The sequence below is a fragment of the Pongo pygmaeus genome, chromosome 14 (genome assembly GCF_028885625.2).
Source record: "Pongo pygmaeus isolate AG05252 chromosome 14, NHGRI_mPonPyg2-v2.0_pri, whole genome shotgun sequence".
Classification (NCBI taxonomy): Eukaryota; Metazoa; Chordata; class Mammalia; order Primates; family Hominidae; genus Pongo; species Pongo pygmaeus.
The window spans coordinates 58,171,975-58,192,619 of NC_072387.2; the positions used below are offsets into that span (position 1 = coordinate 58,171,975).

Consider the following 20,645-nt stretch of genomic DNA (forward strand, 5'->3'; position numbering starts at 1 on the left):
CACTGCAACCTCCGCCTTCCAGGTTCAAGTGATTCTCCTGCCTCAGCCACCCGAGTAGCTGGGACTACAAGTGTGCGCCACCATGCCCAGCTAATTTTTGTATTTTTAGTAGAGACGGGGTTTCACCATGTTGGCCAGGATGGTCTCAATCTCTTGACCTTGTGATCTGCCCACCTCGGCCTTCCAACCGAGCCTGCTTCTTTGCTTGTAAAAAGGAAGAGTCATAACACCCAACTTGAGTCTTGACATTTTAATGAAATAATGCATGGAAAAGCAGAAAACAACACAAAGATTACTGGTTATAAGAGCTAAATCACTGTGACTCCAGATCCAAATTCAATACCTACTGAATCAGTGGTTTCTGACTAGTCAATTTTTTTTCTTTTTTTCTTTTTTTTTTTTTGAGACAGAGTCTGGGCTGGGTGCAGTGGCTCACACCTGTAATCCCAGCTCTTTGGGAGGCCGAGGCGGGCAGATCACTCGAGGTTAGGAGCTGGAGACCAGCCTGGCCAACATGGCAAAACCCTGTCTGTACTGAAAATAAAAAAATTAGGCAGGCATGCTAGCATGTGCCTGTAATCCCAGGTACTCGGGAGGCTGAGGTGGGAGAATTGCTTGAACCTAGGAGGCGGAGGTTGCAGTGAGCCGAGATTGTGCCACTGCACTCCAGCCTGGGCGCCAGAGCGAGACTCCATCTCAGTTAAAAAAAAAAAAAAATAGGAGAGAGACAGACAGAGTCTCACTCTGTCTTCTAGGCTGGAGTGCAGTGCTGTGATCTCAGCTCACTGCAGCCTTCGCCTCCCAGGCTCATGCAATTCTTGGGCCTCAACCTCCCAAGTACCTGGAACTACAGGCACACACCACCAGTTAATTTATTATTTTTTGTAGAGACGCGGTTTCGCCATATTGGCCAGGCTGCTCTTGAACTCCTGAGCTTGAGCGATCCTCCTGCCTTGGCCTCCCAAAGTGCTGGGATTACAGGCATGAGCTACCGTGCCCGGCGACTAGCCAATTTTTTAAAAATTACATTTTCTAGAGGTGTCATTTTTACTGGGAAAAACACAGTGACACCATTCAAGAAAAAATTGAACGGTAACTTTAATCACTACATTAACACAATTTTAAAGGTTGATCTGCATCATATATACCTTTTAAAGAATGTTTTCATCATATGTAGACAGCTATTTTTGCTTTTTGTTTTTGTTTTTGTTTTGAGGCAGAGTCTTGCTCTGTCACCAAGGCTGGAGTGCAGTGGCATGATCTTGGCTCACTGCAACCTCTGCCTCCCGGGTTCACACCATTCTCCTGCCTCAGCCTCCCGAGTAGCTGGGACTACAGGTATGTGCCACCACGCCCAGCTAATTTTTGTATTTTTAGTTGAGACGGGGTTTCACCATGTTGGTCAGGCTGGTCTCGAACTCCTGACCTTGTGATCCACCCGCCTCAGCCCCCCAAAGTGTTGGGATTACAGGCCTGAGCCACCACGCCCAGCCACAGGCAGCTTTTAAAAGAACATGTGTGCAGCCTGGCCATCATGGCGAAACCTGTCTTTACGAAAAATACAAAAATTAGCTGGGCATGGTGGCACCTGCCTGTAATCCCACTTGCTTAGGAGGCTGAGGAGGGAGGATCGCTTGAGCCCTGGAGGCGGAGGCTGCTGTCCAGCCTGGGCGACAGAGCAAGACTCTGTCTCAAATAGAAAACAAAACAACAACAACAACAACAACAACAAAACCACGTGTGATTCCAAGCAAATCAGAGAATCTCTAGGCACCAGAAAAACCTTGAGGCATGTGCTGAAAGGAAGAGGTCAGCATTCTCCGCGAGGAGCTCAGAGGATTCTGAGGAAAGAGAGAGCTCGTGCTCCCTTTCTTTCTGAGGAAAGAAAGAGCTCGTGCTCCCTCCTTCAGGCACCAAGTCTGAGTTGCTAAAAAATGGAGCTGTCACTGGGCCTTGCTCTGCCAGGACCTGCAGGGCCGGGGACCTCTCTGTGGCGAGCCCAACAGGATGACTGCTCTGAGGCGCCCTAGGGCTGAGGGAGGGGCCGTGACACCAGCCCCGCCCCCCAGCCACCTGGGAAAAGGAAGCAGAAAAAGGAGAAGCAGCAACGGCTGCTCTACTTCCTTCCCATCTCGCACTTGGGACATGCCCGGCCAGCAGAAAGCAGCTCCATAGGGGAGGAGAGCCACGGAGAATCTCACAGCTGCAGTCTAATAGTAACACAGAGGTAATTTTAACTTTTTACTTTTCTACCCTTGGGAGTAGGGATGAGCAGAGGCTTACCTCCTTCCAGGGGCAGCTGATATCCCCCAACCCCCATTCCCGGAAGTTGAGATGTCTCTTCTCTGTTCCACCCAGGCATCGCCTAAGTTGGGAACAGGTCTTATGTCTTAAAATTTGGGATTCTTTAAAAACATATGTGGCCGGGCGCAGTGGCTCACGCCTGTAATCTCAGCACTGTGGGAGGCCGGGCGGGTGGATAATTTGAGGTCAGGAGTTCAATACCAGCCAGGCCAAAATGGTGAAACCTTGTCTCTAATATAAATACAAAAAGTAGCTGGGTGGTAATAGTAGCTGTAATGCCAGGTACTCGGGAGGCTGAGGCAGGAGAATCCCTTGAACCTAGGAGGCGGAGGTTGCGGGGAGGCAGAGGTTGTGATGAGCCAAGATTGCACCACTGCACTCCAGTCTGGGTGACAGAGTGAGACCCTGTCTGAAAACAACAACAAAAATGTGTGATGGCACATGCCTATAGTCCCAGCTACTGGGAAGGCTGAGGTGGGAGGATGGCTTGAGCCTGGGAAGTCGAGGCTGCAGTGAACTGTGATCATGCCACTGCAGTCCAGCCTGGGCGACAGCGTGAGACCCTGTCTCAAAAAACAAAAAAAATAGAAAAAACAAAAACAAACAAAAACAAACAAAAAAGCACATGTGGAATGTTGTAGAAGTCATTGACCTTGGTAAGACAGTGGAGGAAACTGCTTTGCTCTGACTCATAAATTTGCCCCCAGTAAACAGTATTTATAAATAGCCCCAGTCAGGCACTGCATGAAGACATTTCAGTCAACGACAGACCATGTATACAACGGTGGTCCCATAAGATTATAACGGAGCTGAAAAATTCCTATTTTTCAGCTTAGTGTTGTGGCGCAACCACTACCTTTTCTATGTTTAGATATACGAATACTTAGCACTGTGTTACAATAGCCTACAGTACCCATTACAGGAATGCTGTACCGGTGTGTAGTCCAGGAGCAATGGGCCATATAGCGTAGGTGTGGAGTAGACTAGACCATCCACGTTTGTGTGATTACAATCTGATTTTGTAAAATGATGAAATTGCCTAATGAAGCATTTCTCAGAATGTGTCCCCGTCATTAAGTGACACCTCACTGTATTTCCAAGACATAGTACTGGTCCTTGGGAAGCTCTAAAGAGAGGTCACCATGAGCTGAACCATCCTTCTCACTCTGTGCTTGGAACCCAGCTTAGCTTCCATTCCAGCATGTAGGCTTATAGGAGAACAGGTTAGAAGCCACAGACCAGCAAGAATTGAAGACATCGTCCTGTAATTCCTACTGAACCAGGTCTGTCTGACTGGAACTTCATTTTGCCTCTTTGCTTTAACTCCTCAGGAATGTGAGTCAACATTCCATGTCTTCCAGGAGGCCCCTGATCTTCTCTGCCCAGGGACCACTCTTATCTGACCCAGAGACAGGTTAGCTGATGGTGACTCACTCACACACCCTCACTTCCTTCAAAGCCCAGGCTTCTGTTTAAAATCTGACCCTGTGAAGACTTTTCCTATTTTGGAAAAGCTCTTCCATTGTTTACCTGCACAGATTTGTGCTCCATTTTTAATTTCAATTTTTGTAGAGAAGGCAGGTCCTTGCTTTGCTGCCTTGGCTGGTCTGAAACTCCTGGGCTCAAGTGATCCTCCTGCCTTGGCCTCCCACAGTGCTGGGATTACAGGTGTGAGCCACCGCACCAAGATGGATTTGTCTTCCTTCAGAAGACAGTAGCTGATGTGTGTCCCTGGCCTTTCTCCCCTAGGATTCAGCAGTGGCCACCATGGGTTCTGTGAATTCCAGAGGTCACAAGGCGGAAGCCCAGGTGGTGATGATGGGCTTGGACTCTGCGGGCAAGACGACGCTCCTTTACAAGCTGAAGGGCCACCAGCTGGTGGAGACCCTGCCCACTGTTGGTTTCAACGTGGAGCCTCTGAAAGCTCCTGGGCACGTGTCACTGACTCTCTGGGACGTTGGGGGGCAGGCTCCGCTCAGAGCCAGCTGGAAGGACTATCTGGAAGGCGCAGATATCCTTGTGTATGTGCTAGACAGCACAGATGAAGCCCGCTTACCCGAGTCGGCGGCTGAACTCACAGAAGTCCTGAATGACCCCAACATGGCTGGCGTCCCCTTCTTGGTGCTGGCCAACAAGCAGGAGGCACCTGGTGCACTTCCGCTGCTTAAGATCAGAAACAGTCTGAGTCTAGAGAGATTCCAGGACCACTGCTGGGAGCTCCGGGGCTGCAGTGCCCTCACTGGGGAGGGGCTGTCCGAGGCCCTGCAGAGCCTGCGGAGCCTCCTGAAATCTCGCAGCTGCGTGTGTCTGCAGGCGAGAGCCCGTGGGGCTGAGCGCGGAGATAGCTAGAGATCTTGATCCAGACAGAGCAGCATATCTTTACTCATACAAACTAGAAGAACCAGCTGATCCTTGAGAAATTTACGCTCAGTCTATCAAACAAGAAATGCTGGCTTGGCCCGGTGGCTCATGCCTGTAATCCCAGCACTTTGGGAGACCACGGTGGGGGAATCCCTCTAGCCCAGGAGTTGGAGAGCAACATCACAAGACCCCATTTCTACTAATAATCAAAAAATTGGCGGGGCATAGTGGCGTGTGCCTGTAGTCCCAGCTACTTGGGAGGCTGAGGCAGGAGAATCGCTTGAGCCGGGGAGGTAGAGGTTGCAGTGAGCCAGGATCGCGCCACTGCACTCCAGTCTGGGCGAGAGAGTGAGACCCTGTCTCAATAATAATAATGATGATACTCTAAGAAAAAAAATCTCACCATACTTCATTTAATAGCTCATTACCAAGTTTGAATGAAGCAATATATCATAATAGAGTAGCCACAGGTTGCATAATAATAGAGACCTAAATTCTCAAATAGGGAAAGAGGTTTTAAAATCAAATTTGAGGCCAGGTGCAGTGGCTTATGCCTGTAATCCCAGCACTTTGGGTGGCTGAGGCGGGCAGATTACTTGAGGCCAGGGGTTCAAGACCAGCCTGGCCAACATGGTGAAACCCCATCTCTACTGAAAATACAAAAATTAGGCATGGCGTTGCATGCCTGCAGTCCCAGCTACTCAGGAGGTTGAGGCAGAAGAATTGCTTGAACCCAGGAAGTGGAGGTTGCCGTGAGCCGAGATTGTGCTGCTGCACTCCAGCCTGGGTGGAAAAGACAGGCTGTGTCTCCAAAAAGAAAAAAAAAAAGTCAAATTCAAATATCATCTGGACATGTCACAATGGATCACAGATCCTTATGAGTGATTTTCCCCAGTGGCCCCTGGGGATGTGCCATTGTCGCTTGGAAGGCAAGCTAGGCAGGGCCCATACAACAGCAGGGGCCTGCAGGTTAGACATTCCCTGCCCTGGGACGCTCACCCCTGGACAAGAGCCTGGAAGTTCACACCATCCAAAATTTATCCTTTTTTTTTTCTGATGCTAATTAGCCTCTCCCGATTTTATGACATCTTGTGTTGATCTTTTTCAAAAACTCATTTTCCTTTTTATTCCTTCTCTTTTCTCATTCTTGTAGCACATATCTTTCCTTAAAGATCAGATCAATAAAATATTTTATTTATTCACTAATTTAACAAAAAAAAAAAAGCTTAGAGCATTTAGTTTGTGGCAAAAGCACTGAGCGTTCGAATATGAGTCGTGTGCTTTAGGTGGGAGTTGTGAATTCTGAAGATACAGATGACAGTGATGAATGCCTTCTGTCTCATGATTGATAGGGAAAAGGAAGGTTGACCATAGCATCCTAGAAGGTTCATCAGGTGATCATTACCTAGCATCCATGAAGCTCCTGAAATTATTTGCAAAATGTTACACTTTGGGTCATTTTTCCGGGGAAGGAGATCCAGAACTTTTTACCAGATTTTCAAAGACATCTGTGACTCCCAAAAGTTAAGAATCACTGATGTGGTTGTTGTATCCCTCATCCAACCCCAGAACATTTTCTATTAGTAATCTGAGTTTTTTAATGGCAAGTGGCTTATATTTAGCACCTGTTCTCATGTTAAACAGCTCTGAATGTTAGATATTCTTTCTTATCCTGGACTGGTTCTCTCTCTCTCTGGAGTAATGCAGTATAAATTGGCCATCAGTACCCTTCTAAAATCTGAGATCTGCCAGGTCCCTCTTCTAACACCAGGTTAGGCATGCTTGGTTATTTCCAGTACTTGTCAATCGACATGTTTCAAGACGCTGTGTTAGACACTAGGGATGCAAAGATGAATGAGATAAGGCCTCAGGCCTCATGGAAGGTGAGACAGTAAAGACATTACTCCCCTAAAAATGTGAGGAGAGAGACTCAGTTCAGCAACTGTTTATTGAGCACTTACTAGGACCAAGCTCTGTGGTCTTGGTGTTTTACATAGACTGTCTCTAATTCTCACAACTCTGCAAAATATATATATTCCCATTTTATAAAACTACAAACTGAGGCTCAGAGAGGTTGTGACCTCTGTTGCTTGAGGCACAGAGTTATAAAGTAACATATCTGGAATTTGAAGTCAGATCTGTTTAGCGCTAATGCTTCATTTTTCTACAACATCATGCTACTAGAAGGTTTAAGCTAGGTAGGCTTTCAGCCAGCAGACATGATGGGGAGAGCCTTCTAATAAGAGGGAAGAGACTGTTTGGAAGCATGAAGGGAGGTGTAAGAAAGATAAGTAAGTGAGTGAGTGTACCTGCAACAGAGGCTTGGAATGAGGGGTGGGTGAGGGTGACATCACGATAGAAAACAAAACTGGAATGGGAGTTTAGGTCCAATTTGGGCAAGGTTGTTTGAATTTCAATAATCAGGGGTTTGGGTCAAGGAAGAAAAATCATGGGACTTGCCATTTAGGAGGATAATTTTGCGGCAGTGTGGGGGTGAAATAAAGAGAAAAGGGAACCCTGGAGCTGGGAAGGCAGGAAACCAGCTAGATGACCATCACACAGCAAAGGAGGGAGCTGAAGAGAGATGAGAAGACTGAGAGCTATTATTAAGAAAAACAGTTGAGAGAGGAAGAATTTGAAGAGGGCTCAAGATTTTGAGTCCACGTGACAGAAGGACTGGAATGCCATGAACTTGAGAAGGTGAGCGCTGAAGAACCAGGATGGGACAGGGCTGGAACAGCTGGGTTCAGCTTTTGAACGGTGGGTACATGTTTGGTTATAGCTGCTTTCAGATTGTTCCATTATCTGCACTCCCAACTACCCTGCCGGATGTATTTGTTGGCTCTCACTCATGGAGGCTCATTTCCTCACATGATTTGTCACTTTTGATTGTGAGCTCATCTTCAGTAGGAGTTGTTTTTCCTGTGTGACTCCCATGTGCCCTGGTCTGTAACAACATTTCTACAGAGTGGTATCTACTAGGATCCTGGGGATTTCAATTATTTTAGACCAAATATTATGTCAGTTTCTCTGCCTGGGGCTCCTGGACCTCAGAGGTAGTATATATATGAACTGTGCACCCATTCAATGCACAGGCCCTAGGGATTCCATATGTGACAAGTGACTTTTTTTCCTTGCCTTTATGTTGTAAGACAGACAACCTGCCTCTTCAGACTTTCCTGAGCTGGTGGGCAGCATTTTTTTTAACCCTCTTTTAAGGAGGGATCATCTCTCTGATGCTCTTCTTTTTTGCTGAGCTCAGATTAACATTTTCTACCTGGGTGCGGTGGCTCATGCCTGTAATCCCAGCACTTTGGGAGGCCGAGGCGGGCGGATCACGAGGTCAGGAGATCGAGACCAGCCTGACCAGCATAGTGAAACCCTGTCTCTACTAAAAATGCAAAAAAATTAGCTGGGCGTGGTGGTGGGCACCTGTAATCTCAGCTACTCTGGAGGCTGAAGCAGGAGAATTGCTTGAACCTGGGAGGCGGAGGTTGCAGTGAGCCGAGATTGCACCACTGCACTCCAGCCTGGGCAACAGTTTGAGACTCCGTCTCAAAACAAACAAACAAACTAATGCAAAAACCATTTTCTCTCCTCCAAGCAAGCCTAAGGCCACATGTCCTATTCTCACACAGGTGTTTTAATTTCAGCCCAGTCTCTAGAGACTAAATTTGGCTCCTCTACAATTTCCATGGGCTCTAGGTTTCCAGCTTATACTTACTGCTTTGGCTGTGGTTTCTCTCTTCCATTTCTACCACATGAGGATTTCCTTTTATTTTGTTTAAAGACAGCACGCATTTAAAAAATTTTTTTTTTTTGTTATCGTTTACCCAACATTTCTGTGATTTTTTTCATGGGAAGGCCATCTGCCATAATGCTAGATGTCCTGAACTTGTTTTGATATGTGACCCTGAACCTTCCCGAGGTGCTGGCAGAACGGTGACATGATTAGATCTGTTCTTAGGAAGGTATCGTGGGCAGCAGCATTTGGGTAGAGGTAGCATCCTGAAGGCAAGGAGACAGGTTAGAGAAAGACCAGAGGTGTCTTTTGACCCAGATAGACACTACTGACACATTGGTCTGCGCAAACAGTTCACCACAGCTGCCCTTTCATGCCATAGGCTCAATTTTTCCTGTTCTCTTGGCAATCCCTCTGGTTCGGCCAGAACAGTAGCCTCCTCTCTGACACCAAGACGGACCATGCTCTTCCGGAGCTCCAAATGTGTGCTCCTTGATGGAACAGACACAGTGGACAAGAGGACCCTCAGGTGGCTTTGAGTATTTGCCTCAAACCCATCATCGCTGAAGGCAGATGTGCTTGATCTTAACAGAGCCCAGGAAGTCTCCCCTAAGATACAATTTTGGAAAAAGGCCAATGAAAGCAAAAAGTCATAACTGTCTTGGTTCTTTGCATTTTGAACAAAGAATTGGACAAAAAGCACAAACAAAGCAACTAAAGAAAAGCACAGATTTACTGAAACAAAAGTACGCTACACAGAGTGGGAGTGGGCTCGAGCAAGCAGCTCAAGAGCTTTGGTTACAGAATTTTCTGGGGTTTAAATACCCTCTAGAGGTTTTCCATTGGTTACTTGGTTTACACCCTATGTAAATGAAGTAGTGGTCCATGATCAGTCTGATTGATTGCAGAAAGCAACTAATCAGAGGCTGAAGTGAAGATACAAAGTTACACCCTACTCAAATGTCTGATTGATTGCAGAAAGTGACCAATCAGAGGCTGAAGTTACAAAGTTATACTCCTCTGCAAATGAAAACTTGGCATGTGACCAGTCTGACTGGTTGCAGGAGGGGACCAATCAGAGGTACTTTCAGTTTTCATCAGCAATGCAGAGGAAGTTGAGGGGTTGCAAAGGGAGTTGCCTCTGATCCTTTTGTTATTTGGGTGTGGAGAGGTGGGCTTTTCTTTTTGATTCAGTTCTAGGAAGTCGGCGTGAATCAGCTTTAGGTTCCCTGCCTCCAGACCCTACTCTCCTGCCTCAATAGCCATGCCCGGTTAGTGTTAACTGTAACTCCCTGCTGGTCTGCCTCCTGCTAGGAGGGACGGAACATCAAATCACTCGCATCGAATTACTCAGCAGGTGAGTTCTGGGGATGATAACCACACAATTCTCTCTGCACGAAAGATGGGTTTGAGAGCCTCAGAGTCTGGGGGAAGCTCTGCCAGCCATCCACTTACTGGTTTACTGTTTGCCTGAAGTAAGCATGGGAATCCCACAGGGTACAACGTCCTGCATACCCTTCTGGGATTTCCGATGCCCTCTTTGAATGTGCTCTGGCCCATCAAGCTCCCATGCCAGGTGCAGTGCAGTAGTGACCATAGCAGTGGCAACAGTTCTACAGGGTCACAGAACTTTAGGGAAGCCTCCTAACACCCCTGCTCTTCGTTAGGCTGCAGCTGCTTTCCTGTCCATGATTTAAGCATCCTTAGATCCCAGCTGTCCAGGAAGCTCTCCTCACACACCTCAGCCTAAGTCCAGCCTCCCACTGAGCTCCCATGGTATGACTGTCCAGGCCCCAGCGCCCTTGTGCCCTAACCGGGGCTGTTCCATGTTGATATGTGGTCTCCTCAGGCATGGTGTACACTCCTAGAGAGAAGGGGCCAAGTCTTCCATCCTTCTGACCCTCTTCATAGCCTGGAACAAAATTAGATATTGAGAGTTGTTCCTTAAGTACCTGAGTGAATAATGAATAATTGATTAAAGCCAGAGAATTGGGTATCACAGTAAGGAGTCCCTGGGTCCTCCGAACTGTCCAGAATAAAATTCCAAAATGAGAACACCAAGAGGTTCCCTAGCTTGAGAGCCAAAATGGCGGCACAGACCTATATCTCAGGCACACCTTGTGGTAAAAACAGGAAGCCAGACACGCTCTTTCTAGACACACATCACACCCAGAATGACTTGGTTTTTAGTCTATGGAGGAAAAGGGGTGGAAAGTGGAGACCTGGAACCAGATAAGAAGTCAACGGGAGCAGTAAGTTCAGTGTGTGCCTCCTGTCCCAGCACCTGGGTCAACATGGGCAAGACCTGATGGGGTGGTGGAGATGCTGACCTTTGCTGCTGCCTCTTGGGCCTGTAAGAGCAAATATAATTAAAAAAAAATTTTTTTTTTAAATTTTTAATTTTTTTTTTGAGACAGAGTCTCTCTCTGTCACTCAGGCTGGAGTGCAGTGGTGTGATCTCGGCTCACTGCAGCGTTCACCTCCTGGGCTCAAACGATCCTCCCACTTCAGCCTCCTGAGTAACTGAGACTATGTGACGTAGCCACCCCACTCGGCTCATTTTAAATTTTTTGTAGAGATAGGGTTTTGCCATGTTGCCCAGGCTGGTCTCAGACTCTTGGCCTCAACTAATCTGCCTGCCCTGGCCTCCCAAAGTGTGGGGATAACAGGCATGAGCCACTGCACCTAGTCTGCAAATACACATTGAAAGAAGAGGCCTGTTTGATAGATCAGTAGGGTGACTATAATTAATATTAATCTAATATGCATTTCAAAAAAGCTAGAAGAGAATAATTTGAATGTTCCTAGCATAAACAAAGGATAAGTGGGCCGGGCGCGGTGGCTCACGCCTGTAATCCCAGCACTTTGGGAGGCTGAGGCAGGTGGATCACGAGGTCAGGAGATCGAGACCATCCTGGCTAACACCGTGAAACCCCGTCTCTATTAAAAATACAAAAAATTAGCCGGGCGTAGTAGCGGGCCCTTGTAGTCCGAGCTACTCGGGAGACTGAGGCAGGAGAATGGCGTGAACCCGGGAGGCAGAGCTTGCAGTGAGCCTAGATCGCGCCACTGCACTCCAGCCTGGGCGACAGAGCGAGACTCCGTCTCAAAAAAAAAGAAAGGATAAGTGTTTAAGGTGATGGATATTCCAGTTGCCCTGATTTGATTATATTAATGTTACCAAATTATTACATATACTTCAAAAATATGTACATCTATTATGTATCAACTAAAAAAATAAGAGTTTTAATTCTCCTTGTGGAAAATAAGGGAAGAGACTTCACCTCCCTCCCTTTTCTTAGAGATTTTACTTTAGGAAACTTCAAATTTTAAGTTCTTTCCTCTGTCTCTTTGAGATGTATGTAAATCTTTTAAAAAGCTAAATAAGGACCAGATGAGGGGGCTCACGCTTGTTATCCCCAGCGCTTTTGGAGGCTGAGGTAGGAGGACTGTTTGAGGCCACAAGTTCAAAGTTACAGTGAGCCATGATTGAGTCACTGCACTCCAGCTGGGCAGCAACAGGGGCCCTGTGCTTTAAAATAATAATAAATAATAAATTTAAGAAGCTAAATAAGCCTCTTGGCAGCTTTAGGACTTAGAAATATCTTTTTCGAGGACTAAGGAGCCAACCTTTTGAAATGTAATCATCAAGAGTTTCAATGGGAGGGTAGGAGCCTGACCTGGCAGGTGCCTCGCTCTAAGTTGCAAAACTACCTCCTGTCCTAAAGCTATGAGAAGTTTGTTTTTCCTTTGGATAAAGCCAATCAGCTAACATAGATGGTGACATCAATTACCAGGTGAATCTGTGGTGAACTCTGTGCAACAAATGGGGCTGTCAAGTCCTCTTACTTGAGGAATGACTAGCTATTGTCTATGTGGAGAACCTGTCTGGAATAGGTCACCTCTGCGTGACTCTATAAAAGGGTGAGGTCTCCTTCTGTCTTTGTAGTCTCTTAGGGGATTGTGTGGGATATGCATTATATTTTAGTCGAATGCTTATTCACTAATGAAAGTTTTCTTTCTCCACTCCCTTTGTGGAGAGATTTCCTGGGTTGGCAGAGGTTTACTTTTAATAATATTTTCTCCACAGGCCCATCGTCGCCTAACTCTGTGAGCTTTCAGCCACACCCCGGATCAGTCAGATCAACTGCTCAACTCGAAGGCATCCTGGTGAGCAAGGGAAAACTCAAGGTGGTTTTTGGAGGGCGCTTAGTTAGGAAATGATGAACACAGTTCAACATGACTTGTGGCCCTCCCCATGGGCAAGAGTATGAACACCTGTGACTGTTCCTGAACTCACTAAGGAAAGCCTTTTACAGTGTGTGAAGGGTGACCCCGAGTTTCCTTCCCACATGGCTCATAAGAGCAGCAGCTCAGGAAAAACAAAACAATTATTTATTATAGAGACGGGTTCCCACTCTGTCACCCAGGCTGGAGTGCAGTGCCACAATCATGGCTCACTGCAACCTCAACTTCGTGGGCACCATTGATCTTCCCATGTCAGCCTTCTGACTGGCTGGAACTACAGGCACATCCCCCATGTCTGGCTATTTTTAAAAAATTTTTATTAGAAGGCCGGGCATGGTGGCTCATGCATGTAATCCCAGCACTTTGGGAGGCCAAGGCAGGCGGATCACTGGGCCTGGTGGCTCACGCATGTAATCCCAGCACTTTGGGAGGCCAAGGTGAGAAGATCACCTGAGGTCAGGAGTTTGAGACCAGCCTGACCAACATGGAGACACCTCGTCTCTACCAAAAAAAAAATTAGCTGGGCATGGTGGTGCATGCCTGTAATCCTAGCTACTCGGGAGGCTGAGCTAAGAGAATATTTTGAACCTGGGAGGTGGAGGTTGTGGTGAGCCAAGACAGTGTCATTGCACTCTAGCCTGGGCAACAAGAACAGAACTCCATCTTAGAAAAAAAAATTTTTTTTATTAGAGACAAGTTCTTGCTTTGTTGCCCAGACTGCTTTTGAACTCCTGGGCTCAAGTGATCCTCCTGCCTTGGCCTCCCAAAGTGCTGGGATTACAGGGGTAAGCCACCATGCCTGGCCACAAAACAATTTTAGAAAAGAAAAAAGCCTTTTATTTTCACTTCATTGTCTTGATTTCCACTCCTCTGAGACATTCACCCCCAGGAAACTTGGCTATGTAGCTATAGATGATAAGTATTTTTAAATTCTCCTTGAGAAATGGCATTATTCTGCCTTAGATCTCGAGCTAGAACCTGACAATGAGTCCTCCTGCTTGCCCCTGATCTGGGGCACATTGATATTTTTGCAGGTTCCTTCAAGCATGAAATTGCAAACCTAAACAAACTGGTTCTCATAAAAGCACTTCCAATCCTTCAAATAAAAGGAGGCAGCCTAATTATAAATAATCTCTGGATTAGAAACATCACACCACATCTCTTGCAATTTTTATTTTACCTCGTCTTTGAATTCCGTGAACTTCAGTTTCATGTGGTGTTAAGTGCTTAACTTGGAGAGAAAATATAAAGGATATAAAGAAATGTATATAAAGATTTCTCAGAGTTATAAAAATACTTCTGTGAGAGAATTGCTACAAAAAGGGCGATGCAAGACCACCCTTTGTCCAAACTGGCATTGTCTAAATGCAGTTGAGTGTCTTGCCTTAGAGTCTGGGCTTAAAGTCAGTCAGAACTGAGTAGAACAGCAGCCCTACCCCTCACCAATAGGGTACCCTTGGGCCAATTATTTAACCCTTCTAAGCCATAACTACCTCATCCGCAGAATGGAAATGATGATAGGAATTTCCTGACAAGGTTCTTGTGAGAATTAAGTGAGATACTGTGTTCATCTAGTCAACTTGTATTTCTTTATTTTTAATTGTATTATATATTTTTAGAGATGGGGGTCTTGCTCTGTTGTCCTGGTTGGAGTGCAGTGGTGTGATCACAGTTCACTGCATTCTCAAACTCTTGGGCTCAAGGGATCCTCTGGCCTCAGCCTCCTGAGTAGCTGGGACAACAGGTATGGGCCACCATGCCTGGCTAATTAGGATTTAAAAAAAATAGAAATGGGGGTCTCACCATCTTGCCCAGGTTGGTCTCCACCTCCTGGGCTCAAGTGATCCTCCTGCATCGACCTCCCAAACTGCTAGGATTACAGGCATGAGTCACTGTGCCAGGCCTTGACTCGTGTTTCTTGAGCACCTACTATGTGCAAATCACTGAGCTATGTTTAAGAGATACACAGATGAAGGAGATATAAACCCAGTCCCTGCCCTTAACTTATAGCCTAGCTTTCAATAAGGGAGAGCTATTAATATTAAGTCCCACTGATGGATGTTAAAATGTAAATGAAGCACAGAGTTCTTAGGGCCTAGGCTCTTCTTGATGTTCCCTTCCACCATCCTTGGAACTCTCCAGAACGAGACTTGTTTTGGGGGAAGGAAGGTCCCTTGGCTGATGGAAAGTGTGGGGGTGGGGGCCAAAGGAAGTACAGGGCCTAAGACTGTTGTTCTTAAGCATTCTGGAGGCTGCTGGACATTTAGCTCCCAGCCTCCTCTCTACCACAATGAACACTTCTATCCCAGGACTTCTCCTCTCCCCCTCCTTAGACCAAAGCTCTTGCAGTCTGAGTATTGGAAAGCCCAGCAGGAGCCTCTCCACGCATTTCGAATGCACCCTCCTCCAGCAAAGGTTGGTAAGTTGAAAAGACGGAAGGATTTCAGAAGACTGGAAATTGAATCCCACACTCAGCTCCTCTTTGAAACTCTACAATGAGTGCTTCATTCCTTGGATTTCAGCTTTTCAAAGAAAACATCCCTAGAAGAAGGACATCAGGGATAGTCATTTACCTTTCAATGAGAATGAATTATCCAGCCCTTGTCGGGACAGCGTTTGTGAGGCAGCAAAGCTCAATGTTGAGAAGAGCCTGAAAGAATGATGGACTGACGCTGCCAAAAAGAGAAAGAGCAGGACCTTCACAGCTTTGCCTAAGGCCATTATGAATTTGGACCAAATAGGTGTTATCATCTACACAGGCAGGACCTCCTGGGTAGGGGGCTGCCACCTTTTCCAGGCACTTGGAAGGGTGGCCTCCAGCTGTGGAGCCACAGAACTAAATATTATAGCTGGCCCAGGAACACCCCTTTAGGCTAGGGAAGGAATATAATCCGGCTTCTTCTTCCTCTGACCCTGAGATTTCGGCCAAGTCTCCATTAGCGATTGGCCTCCTAGGGTGTCAAACAGGGTGGACAAGTTTGGAGAATGGATCTGGGGTGGGGTGGGGAATGGCAAATGGAAAAAAAGCAGCACCAACTCTTTATTGTCATTCAGAGAATGCTGAGGTCCGAGGCACAACCAGCCAGAAGGTTGCTTCAGCCTTTCACTGGAAAAGCCACGTTTTCCTCAGTTGTATCCTGCACTTCGAGTGAGGCTCCTCCAAATGCAGGACAGTATCATGACCCAGGCCGAGAAAGTATGACTGCAAAATTCCATGGGCCTAACCCTAGTGGGGGAGGGAATCCATTCTTTTAAACCAGGGTTTAAAACTCTTCAAGCAAGTCATCTGCAAAGGTACCCCTTCTACCGTTTTAAAGATAGGATTATGTTTCCTAGGACAACTGGATGAGCCCTAGGAACCAAGAACCCTGTGCAGTTGGGGCAGAAGCCTGAGGGTTGTTTTGTTCCCCCACAGCTGTAGGCCACAAGGTTCTTACACAAGCTTTGGGGTGGCCCCACCCCATGCCATTCCTTCCCCTCAGTCAGTGATGACTCAAGAGGTTTTGGGAAGGAGCTCAGGGAACACTCAAGCAGCAGGCTCAGCTTAGGGCACTTCTGATGCATTTTCTAGATAACATTAGGAGCGGGTTCCAGACAGGACTCAGAAGTATGGACATTCACTCCCCAGGCTTGGTCTTCAGTGCCCTGTGAGTTCAGAAATACACTATCTAAAGGAGATCTTTAGGAAGGAGAAGGAGAAGAGAGGAGAGGAGGGAAGGAGGGAAGGCAGGAAGGCAGGAAGGAAGGAAGGGAGGGAGGGAAAGAGAAAGAAAGAGGGAAGGAGTGAGAAAGGAAGGAAGGAGAGAGAAGAAAGAAGGAAAGAGAGAAAAGGAAAGAAAAAGAGAAAGAAAGAGAGAAAGGAAGGAAGGAAGGGAGGAAAGAAGGAAGGAAGGGAGGGAGGGAGGGAGCTGGCCGGATGCGGTGGCTCATGTCTGCAATCCCAGCACTTTGGGAGGCCGAGGCAGGTGGATCACCTGCAGTCAGGAGTTTGAGACCAGCCTGGTCTACATGGTGAAACCCTGTGTCTAATAAAAAAATAAAATTAGCTGGGCATGGTGGCAGATGCCTGTAATCCCACCTACTCGGGAAGCTGAGGCAGGAGAATGGCCTGAACCCAGGAGGCGGAGGTTGTGGTGAGCCAAGATCGCGCCACTGCACTCCATCTTGGGCGACAGGGCGAGACTCTATCTCAAAAAAAAAAAAAGAAAGAAAGAAAGAAGAGAGAAAGAAGAAAAAGAAGAAAGAAAGAAAAGAAAGGAAGAAAAAGAGAGTCATTGAGACTTGTGGCTTAATGTTGTGAATGTATATGTATGTTTAACTGTATATATAACTGTATGTGTATGTATGTCTCACCAGAGAGAGAGAGTAAAGGGATTAAAAAAAAAAAAAAAAAAAAAAAAAAAAAGCCAAAACCTACAAAGGCAAAGCAGAAGAAAGAGTACCAGACTGGAGACAGCAATACAATTATAGAAAATGGGAAGTGACCGCACAGACCAGAGAAATCAGAAACCTACATCTGCTGGGGGTTGGTGTGTGTGTGTGTGTGTAGCCTCAAGGATTTACTCTGTGCCAGCTACTGGTCTAAGGGTTGAAGGTATATTAACTTTCACGATCCCCCAAAAATGCTAGCAGGATTTGTAGCCTAATATTGGAGATTAGGCACAGAAAGGTTTAATTTGCCCCAGGTTACACAGCAGAATCTGAACCTCTCCGAGGTTCAGCTCTAGAGACCACGCTTGACACAGCCTCATGGTCATGAGCAAGCCCTTAGGCACCAAACCCCAGGAGACCTCAGGCTGGCAGATCAGGAGCACCAAAGTGGGCCTGGAAACAGGACTGGGGGAAAGTCTGGAGGAAAAGAGACCCTCGGAATCCTTCCCCATTTTACTTAGGCAGGCAGCCGCCCTCTGCTCCTGGGCAGAAGGCTGTGGGTTTCTTTAGGAGGCTTCCCCCAGTTGAGGATTGGGTGAGACACCTATTAAAACAAGAGAATTTAGGCCGGATGTGGTGGCTCATGCCTGTAATCCCAGCACTTTGGGAGGCTGAGGCGGGAGAATCATTTGAGCCCAGGAGTTTGTGACCAGTCTGGCAACATAGTGAGACCCCGTCTCTACGAAAAAAATAAACAAAATTAGCTGAGTGTGGTGGCGGGCACCTGTGGTCCCAGCTACTTGGGGCTGGGGCTTAGGTAGGGAGGATCACTTGAGCCCGAGAGGTTGAGGCTGCAGTGAGCCGAGATCACGCCACTGCACTCCAGCCTAGGTGACAGAGCCAGATACTGTCTTAAAAAAACAGAAAGAAAACGAGAATTCAGTGAAAATCTGAATTCAGCTCCCATGTGTTGGCAGTGAGGCCCACACACCCCAGGCAGGGGCTGGGAGCTCCTCTCCAGGAGTGCTGATCGGCTGGGGAGAAGACTGATGGCACTAGCATCTGAAGGTCCCCACTGGAATTGCTGGTTCACCAACTGACGAGTCCTGGCCACATACACGGGGCTCACACAACTTTCTATCAGCTTTTTGTTACCTTCCCCTTTTTTCCTACATTTTTATTATGGAAAAATGTAAACATACAGAAAAACAACACAAAGAGTACAATGTGCCCACTCCCTCTGTTCTGCAGTTGTTAGCACCTTACCATATTTATCTTTAGATATGTATGTGTTGTGTATGTTGTTTTTCTTTTGTTTCCTTTTTTTTTTTTTTTTTTTTTTGAGACATAGTCTCACTCTGTTGCCCAGGCTGGAGAGCAGTGGCACAATCTCGAATCACCACAACCTGCACCTCCTGGGTTCAAGTGATTCTCCTTCCTCAGCCTCCTGAGTAGCTGGGATTACAGGCATGCGCTACCAGGCCCGGCTCATTTTTGTATTTTTGGTAGAGATGGGGTTTTGCTGTGTTGGCCAGGCTAGTCTGGAACTCCCGACCTCAGGTGATCCACCCGCCCTGGTCTCTCAAAGTGCTGGGATTACAGGCGTGAGTCACCACGTGCAGCTGTGTATACTGTTTTTCTGAACCATTTGAAAATGAGCTGCAGCCATAATAATACTTTCCCATACATATTTCAGTCTCTGTCTTCACAGAATAAGGACATTATCACACATAACTAAATCCATGACACACCTAAGAAAAGTTAACACAATTTTCTAATGTTGTCTCATGTTGAATCCATATTCTAGCCTCCCGCATTGGCCCTAGAATGTCTTTTCCATGTGCACACATTGCATTTGGCTCTTATGTCTCTTTATTCTCCTTACTAGAATATTCCCCACCTCTTGTTTTCCCCACAATGCTGACTTTTTGAGTAGGCCAGGCCATTTAGTGGAAGGAGCATCTCATATCTGATTTGTCTGATTGTTTCCTTGTACCATCATTTAACGTGTCCCTCTATCTCTTGTAAATCCCATAAACTGGAAGTGAGATCTAAAGGCTTGACTAGATTCAGATCAGACACCTTTGACAAGACACAGAGCTCAAGTTTTTTTTTTGTTTTTTTTTTTGAGACAGAGCCTCCCTCTGTCACCCAGGCTGGAGTGCAGTGGTGCGATCTCAGCTCACTGCAAGCTCCGCCTCCCGGGTTCAAGCAATTCTCCTGCCTCAGCCTCCCAAGTAGCTGGGACTACAGGCGTGTGCCACCACGCCTGGTTAATTTTTTGTATTTTTAGTAGAGGCAGGGTTTTACCGTGTTAGCCAGGATGGTCTCAAACTCCTGACCTTGTGATCTGTCTGCCTCAGCCTCCCAAAGTGCTGGGATTACAGGCGTGAGCCACTGCACCCGGCTGACACAGAGCTGAAGTTCTATCCTTCATGTCGCATTGTATCTGGAGACAGCGTCTGCATAGGTCACCAGCAGTGAAGTGAAGTTTGATCACTTGGTGGAGGCAGTGACTGCTGGATCTTTCCACTGTAAAGGCACACATTTCCCTTCGCCAATGACCTTCGGGTAACACACCCGGGCACAGTGTGAATATCCTGTGCAATGCCTTACTCAGATATGGACAATAAAGGATGACAGGAAACTGAGAAAAAGCTTTCAACGTGAAAGAGGGAGACAGAAACAAACAGGAAAAAGCTGACTCAGAGGAAAGAGAGACCATAGCAGGAAGCAAAAGAAAACTTCCCCTAAACAATAAATAGCCTTAAAAGTGAGAAAATGTATTACATTCATGATTGACAAGATTGCTATGAAAAAAATATTTATTTATTTATTTTGAGACAAGGTCTTGCTGTCACCCAGGCTGGAGTGCAGTGGCATGATCGTGGCTCACTGCAGCCTCAAGTGCCTGGGCTCAAGCAATCCTCCTGCCTCAGCCTCCCGAGTAGCTGGAACTACAGGTGTGCACCACCACACCCAGCTAATTAAAAAACAATTTTTTTTTGTAGAGATGGGCTCTCGCTGTGTTGCCCAGGTTGGTCTTGAATTCTTGGCCTCAAGTGATTCTCCCACCTCAGTCTCCCAAAGTGCTGGAATTACAGGTATGAGCCACTACACCTGGCCAAAAAAATATTTCAAAAACAAGATAGTGCTCTTGGCCTCCACACTGAAAAATCCACTGCAAAATTGGAAGGTAAAGTACAAACAAAAATTTCTTCTAAAGTAGAACAAAAAGATGAAAAATAGAAACTGAGGCCAGGTACAGTGGCTCACACCTGTAATCCCAGCACTTTGGGAGGCCGAGGCAGGCGGATCATGAGGTCAGGAGTTCAAGACCAGCCTGGCCAACATGGTGAAACCTCGTCTCTACTAAAAATACAAAAATTAGCTGGGCATGGTGGCACGAGCCTGTAATCCCAGCTACTCGGGAGGCTGAGGCACGAGAATCGCTTGAAACTGGAAGGCGGAGGTTGTGGTGAGCCAAGATCATGCCACTGCACTCTAGCCTGGGTGAAAGAGCAAAACACCATCTGAAAAAAAAAAAAAAAAAAGAAAAGAAAGAAAAATAGAAACTGAAAACACAGGAAAACTAAACAATTAGTCCAAAAGTTTAGCA

The 20,645-nt window shown here is 46.6% G+C and overlaps 1 protein-coding gene and 1 long non-coding RNA gene across 2 annotated transcripts; both read left to right on the forward strand.

The window, feature by feature from the left end:
• The first annotated feature begins 2,095 nt into the window (after positions 1-2,095).
• ARL11 (ADP ribosylation factor like GTPase 11) lies at positions 2,096-5,874 on the forward strand. Its single transcript, XM_054447280.2, has 2 exons — positions 2,096-2,227; positions 4,054-5,874. The coding sequence occupies exon 2, from the start codon at positions 4,072-4,074 to the stop codon at positions 4,651-4,653; it is 582 nt and encodes a 193-aa protein (XP_054303255.2). The 5' UTR covers positions 2,096-2,227; positions 4,054-4,071; the 3' UTR covers positions 4,654-5,874.
• A 3,612-nt stretch (positions 5,875-9,486) lies between these two features.
• On the forward strand, positions 9,487-16,522 carry LOC129011603 (uncharacterized). Its single transcript, XR_008493374.2, has 3 exons — positions 9,487-9,764; positions 12,498-12,577; positions 14,989-16,522. It is a non-coding gene; the product is annotated as an uncharacterized LOC129011603 (long non-coding RNA).
• Positions 16,523-20,645: the final 4,123 nt, after the last annotated feature.